Genomic DNA, 6,669 nt, shown 5'->3' with positions numbered 1-6,669 from the left:
GAACCTCTGGTCTAGATAATACTTTTCTGCCTCAGTAACATACCTATTGAGGTCGCTTCCAGTCCTACAGTTATATGATAAAAATTCAGTATTGTTTCTAGAGTTTATCTGAATCAGGCTAAATATTGTCATTCTTTCAGGCCCAGATTTTGAAATCTAGGCAACATATCTTGCAGCAGAATTCAAGTCTGGCTCACCATCAGAGTGAACAAGGCCATGCTTATGAAATGGAACCAGCACCAATTTTGTCAATGCCACTGCTGCTGTTTCCTAGCTCTTGGAAGTACAGACCTACTAGACCCTAGCTTGACCAAATCCCAGCATGAACATTTGCAGCAGCCTATTTGACATTGCTATAGAGACCACCATCCTAGCACATGGGAAGCAAACAAGTCCCTTGTAGAGTCACTGCACCTGCTTCCAAATCACAGAAGGCCTTGTTCTTCACCAATGGGATGAATTTTCCCCCTTCCACCTATGCAAAGGCTGAGAGCAGCTGAGCTGTTCATCAAAGAAATTTCTCATTTGTTCTGCTGATGTACGCTCTGCAAAAGACAACCTCATAATTCAAATAAAAAATCTGGAACATACTAGAAAATGTTTTTGAATGGCTAATTTAAAAAATCAAACAAGCCCAACAAAGATAGCACTTGCCTTTCAGAACCGTTACAGTTAATGTCAGTTGTTAAATAAATTGTTTTGTTTTGAAAGCACCATCCTTGTTCAGAATGGTAGAGAAACTGAGCAATCATATTGGCAAAACATCCACCAGTGCTCAGTAACTGTTTCTTATGCCACTCTTCTTCTCTGAAGCCTCTCAAATTGTAATACTGTTTGTCTTGTTAAAAAGTAGTAATGATAACTAAAATATGTACATGGTTTTAAGAAAAAGACAACAAATCTCTGTAGATGTTTATTCTACTTACAGTAACAAAAACCTGTGAAGTCCCACATTTTAATGTACAGTGATATATTTTGCAATATAAAATACAATTTACAGAAATTTCTATCAAGTAAACCTAAACAAACACACTTGATTTTTGCATACTTTTATGTATGTCTTTAAATTAGAAACATCCCAGTAAAAAGAAAAAGAAAAAAAAATCTTACATCATAGATGTTTGCATTTAATACCATCTCTTTCTGCGTTTTATCATTTTGACTACCGGTTTCGAATACTGCCCATCATTTAAATCAGCCGAGTCCTTGATATTTAAGGAATTCAAAGATGCACCAATATAAAGTGTAATATCTGTAGTGATGTATATGGAATAGTGCTACTTATAATGTAGACTTCAAGATGCAAATGTTAGTAGGAATCTAATTTTACATTTGCAAAACTATTTGATAAAAATATCAAAATATTTACCCAACTGTAAATTTACAGGTTCAAATAAATTAGCAGGGTTTTCTCTGTTTCACACTTCAGAATTATGTACTTGAAGAATACATGAAAAGTAGCAGTATGCTGTATTGCACAGTGAAACACTTTCCCTCAAGCTACTGCATTAAACTAATATCACCTTTTCCATTTCAAGCTTTATGCAAATGTTTATTTTCAGTGGCCAACATTTAAATACACCATCAGCATTATTATGGATTGCCAAAAAGCACTGACATTTTAGTTTGGGAGCAAAATACTTCTTGTCAATAAATTACAGAAAAAGTGGAGAAAATCCTTAAACCTCTAAATAGAAACATTCTGCAAACAAAATGCTTTGCAAGAATCAGCATAACCAAAAAAATAGCTTTAGTAGTATATTTAACCAGCTTATTTTCCATCCCTTTGGTTTACCAGTTTATTCATTTATAAATTTTAATCATTTGCCAATGTATGTTATTTTTAAAACTTCAGAGTTCCACTGGATACAGAGGTGTTATATTTTCTTTAATTATATTTTTGTAAAAATGCAACATTTAAAACCTTGCAGCCTCATGAAAAAAAAGTTATTTATGTAGAAGCCTGTGTTTCTTGGTTGAACTCTCAGCAGCTAGATTCCATAACTCAAAATACCTTTATATAAAAAGGAAGATAGTGCACTTTTAAACTTGTCATTTCATATTCAAATACTCTGTCAGTTACAAATAAGGAATAACACTGTTCTTTTGCAGCCATTTCTTAAATACACACAACCCATCCATTGTAAGATCACAAGACAACAATATCAGACTTCTCTTGTAAAGCATGTGCTGTAGAAACAACTTTTTACACCGAAATACTACATAAATGAGATGTAAAGATATGGCTCCTAAGGTCTTGATTAGATTCTCTTATAAAATTACAATTCAAGTTACTGGAAAACATAACTTTGTAATCTTAAAAAGCAATATGCTCTTTGTAGACTTTTCCCATTCCTGTATTCATTGTAAATGGAAATTTTAAGATAAAGGTGTAAGTAGAAAAAAAAGAAAATCTCATAACTCTTAACGCTGTGAATTTTTGTAAGAAAAACATTATGCACAAAATTCTGCAAGGTAAAGTCCAGTATGTTCTTGCTTCTTATCTGTTTGAATATTCTCATTCACAGTTGTTAAAAAACTGTTTTGTCAACACATTTTGTAAGGCTTGTTTTACAAGGGCATTCTTGTAAAGATGAGAATATACAGTATATACACAGGAGATCTCGAGTGAGTTCTTGCTTTTTTTTTTGAAAAATCAATCATTTATTGAGTACAATTAATTATGAATTGTTTCTATGTCTGATTAGTGGAAGATGAAGCAACTTCTGTTTCTGCTGGATTTTGAGTTTCCTGCTGTGGTTCGGGCTTCAAATCTTTACCACTTTCCTTACTTTTACTTCGGGCTTTACGATCTTTTCCTCTGTCTCTGTCCCGGTCTCTGTCCCTCTCTCGGTCTCTTTCTTTCTCCCTGCTTCGATCTCGGTCTTTATCTCTGTCACGATCCCTGTCCCTGCTTCTTGATCTGTCCCTATCACGTCTTCTGTGGGAATCTCTCTCTCTGGTTCTGGCTCTCTCTCGGTCTCTGTTTCTTTCCCATTCTTTTGCCCGCTCCAAATCTTTCTCCCTATCTTTGTTTTGGTTTCTCTCTCTGTTTTTATCCCAGTCTTTGTCTCTGTGTCTCTCCCAGTCCCTTTCCCTGTCTCTATTCCAGTTTCTGCCATGATCTCTTTCCCAAGGTCTGCCATATTCCCGATCCCTTCGTCTTTCTTCAAACCCTCTGCCTTGTCGATTCTCTGACTGCTGACCTTCTGGCTGATCTAGTACCTTTTCTTTATTTCCTCCTTCATACCTCTCCCTCTGCCTCCCTTCAAAAGTCTGACCTCTAAATTCAATATTTTTGCCCTCTCGGAAATCGGACACCGGCCATTGCGCTTCTGACTCAGGTCCTTGCCCTGAAAGATTAGGAAGAGAGGTAGATGGCCCTGCTTCATCCCACATCTCCTTCCTGTGTGGCGGTGGATGACTTGGAAGTTCCAGGAGTGGTCTAGGGCTTGGTTTCATACCTTGTGGAGGTTGCCCTTGAAAATGAAACCTAGAAGGGGGAGGTTCATTTTGTTCTGGAAATAATGCAGGTGTAGTTCCTCTTGGTCCTCCAAAATGAGGTGGTGCTGGCCCTCTCTGGTTTGCAAATCTGGGTGGTGGACTCCCTCTCCGTTCTTCAAAAGGCGGTGGCAAAAGTCCCCTGGGCCCTGGTATGTGACTTGGAGCTGGACCTCTTTGCCCTTCAAATTGATTTGGATGAGGGCCTCTTGATCCTCCAAAATGACAAGGTGGTGGACATCTTGGCCCTCCAAACTGAGGTGGTGGAGGGCCTCCTCTCTGTCCTTTAAACTGAGATGGTGGTGGTCTTCTTTGACCTCCAAAATGAAAAGGTGAAGGCCCCCTATTTCCCATAAACTGGGGTGGTTCTGGTCCTTCAAATTGTCCAGGAGGCCTAATCATTTCATTATATTGGGAATCTGGGAAGTCTCTTTGTTCCATGTGAGGTTCCCTACGATCTTCAAACTGAGATGGCGACATTCCTCTTGGACCACCAAGATAGGAAGGTGAAGGGCCCCTATTATCACCAAAAAGAGGAGGTGGTCCATGTTGTGTAGAAAATAATGAAGGAATAGGTCCTTTTTGTCCTCCAAATCTGCCAGGTGGAGGTCCTCTCTCTCCATCATTATTTGGAGACGAACCATGCTCTTCTGAAAACTGTGGTGCTGGTCCTCTCTGCCCAAGAAAATTGGGTCCATGAGGTCCCCCAGATGCACCAAACATCAGGGGTGGAAGCCCTCCTTTTTGCCCAGACAAAGGAAATGGAGGCCCGCCTCGGTTTTCTTCTAAGTGTTGAGGGAGAGGTCCTTTTTCTCCCTCACTTTGAACAGCTGGAGATTCAGTTTGTTCTGCAAACTGACGGGACTGAGAATTTCTTTGATCTTCATACTGTACTGAAGAGAGATTTCTTTCTGGTTCAAAGTGACCAGCTATCTTTTCCTGGGGTGTGAAGATTGGATTTGAAAAAGAATCTCTTCCTACTGATGGAGAATTAGCATCCTGTGACTCATTTGACCAAGGTACTTTATGCAAATCTTGCAAAGACTGACCATCATTTGGTGTTGGGAAATTGGGCTGAAAAGATGTACTGGGAGGTGTTGGAAGCAGTACTTTACGTAAAGGCTTGGATGTGGAAGTTTCTCCAGAAGCTGTTTGATTCACACTTTCCGGATGAAGTTTAGCAGTGTTTTCAAACTTGACATTAGGTGCATCTTGTTCAGATAGGGTAGCCACTTTTTCACCTGGAACCCACTTCTCCTCACTATACCCAGCCGAGGTAGCAGAAATTAATGTTTTATCTTCCTTGTCAAGTGAAGTCTGTAATGAACCTGGATAATTGGCTGGAAAAACTTCTTTTGTAGGTGTCTCATTGTGTACTATTTGTGGCTTTATCCGAGAATCAGCACTATCATTATTCTCTGTTACCATTCTTCTAGCCTGTCGAGGATCTCTACTTTGCCTCAGATCAGAGCCCTGGTTTAGCACTTGTGCTTGGTGATTTGAGGATGAAGGTAAATCAGATTTTTCTGTAATTTGTTGTTCCTGCTGGAATAAGTCAGTCTTTGTTATGGATGACTTTGGTGGCGGTGACATTAAAGCATCAGACACTGAAAAGTGAGCCATTGAAACGCCAACAGCTGCTCTTTGTTGTCTGAGGGCTTCTTCTTGTTCTTCCAGTTGTCTTTTCTGTTCTTCTATTTGTTTGTTTAATTCTTCCAACATTTTTTGCTGTTCTACCAAGGATGACGGAGCAGACAGATCAGGCACATATGGGGCGGATGATTCCACAGCATTGCTTTTCACATCTGCATACATTTTATTAGGTAAATCATCAACTGTAACTTTTGCTTCTTCTAAGATAGTTTCATCTTCTGGATCATAGGCCTCATCCTCTAGTTCAGATGTTTCACAAGGCTTTTCAAGATCATACAGTTTTTCACTTTCACCAGTCTGTATTTCAAAAGCTCTCTCTGGCTCATACTCTTCTTCAGGATCATATGGTCTATCATCTTCCTCCTCTTCTATAACTTTATCTTTGGACATCTGCCCAAACTGCTGTACAATTGGATCTAATAAAGGAGCAGCTGACACTCCATCTATTGTAACTTGAGCTTCCTGGTTTGAAGACTGAACAGTTTCAGAGTCCTTAGTAACAGACTCAAAAGCTTTCTTTTTTCCAAAAAGAGTCTGCAGGATGTGCTCAAGAGGTGTGGCTGTTTTTGAAGAACATGAAGTTGTGGAAGATGAATTTGTTATGCCAGTGACTGTTGCTGTTGCTGAAGTTGGAACTGGCAGTGTCATGGTTGCTGTGGTTCCTGTTTTAATCGATGACAGTATTTTTAACACTGATGGTGTTATTGTAGATGGTTCTTGAATGGGAAGAGATGGTGGTGGCGGCGGTGGTGGTGGTGGAGGAGATACAGGTGGCGTTGTACTTACAGCTGTTTCTCCAGAATAATGTGTGTATTTTGAAGGTTTCTTTTCTTGCTGGGAAGCATTAGGGCCTTTAGGGTACACTGATACTTCAGTTTCTTCCTGTATTTGAATTCTGCTTCGCTTTTCTTCCATCTTGTCCGACTCCAGAACAGTTGCAGGACGTTTACCTTTTTGACAAATCACTAATCCAAGAATTAAATTTGGACGTGATGATTCAAGACCTGGAAGACAAAAAAGACTTTGTTATAAGTCAGTTATTTATCCTTAAAGCAGTAACCGATTGATCTGCAACAGCAATGAAAGCACACAACAGAGAAAATACATAAGATCAATACAGATAGTGTGCACCTTTTGTTTGAATTGCACTATATGTAATTATGTCAGATTTTTCACTAGCCTTTTTTTTAAAAAAGGAAGAACACTATAGGATATTTCAGTTAAAAATATGTTCTCTGATGCTTTTCTTGTGAAATATTTTTAACTGAACAAACTAGCACTAGGTGGCGGTACTAAAATAGTGACTTCCTTATTAATATAAAAAAATCAGATCAGATCTCTGCATTGGAAACATACTTCATTAAACATTCTTTTTTCACTTGTTCACTTCTCAAAGCTAACATGCTTTTGATAAAAAAATCAAATTATTTATCAGTAAATATACTGTAACTAATGGAGATAAAATGGGGAAAGCCTGCTACAACAATACATGCATTCAGTACATCTAAGTAACAA

The 6,669-nt window shown here is 38.6% G+C and overlaps 1 protein-coding gene across 5 annotated transcripts in view; it reads right to left on the bottom strand.

Annotated features, from left to right (window-relative positions):
• Positions 1–783: 783 nt before the first annotated feature.
• DIDO1 (death inducer-obliterator 1) overlaps positions 784–6,669 on the bottom strand; it is an 88,622-nt gene continuing 82,736 nt past the window's right edge. For all 5 annotated transcript variants that reach the window (XM_073309101.2, XM_073309100.2, XM_073309103.2 and 2 more), the window contains one exon: positions 784–6,158. In XM_073309101.2, the coding sequence (XP_073165202.2) occupies positions 2,695–6,158 (3,464 nt within the window). In that variant the 3' untranslated portion in view covers positions 784–2,694. The remainder of the gene's footprint in view (positions 6,159–6,669) is intronic.

The sequence above is a fragment of the Lepidochelys kempii genome, chromosome 13, assembly GCF_965140285.1.
Source record: "Lepidochelys kempii isolate rLepKem1 chromosome 13, rLepKem1.hap1, whole genome shotgun sequence".
NCBI classification, from domain to species: domain Eukaryota; kingdom Metazoa; phylum Chordata; order Testudines; family Cheloniidae; genus Lepidochelys; species Lepidochelys kempii.
Note: the sequence above shows the minus strand (reverse complement) of the source record. Positions and strands in the feature narration are given on the sequence as shown.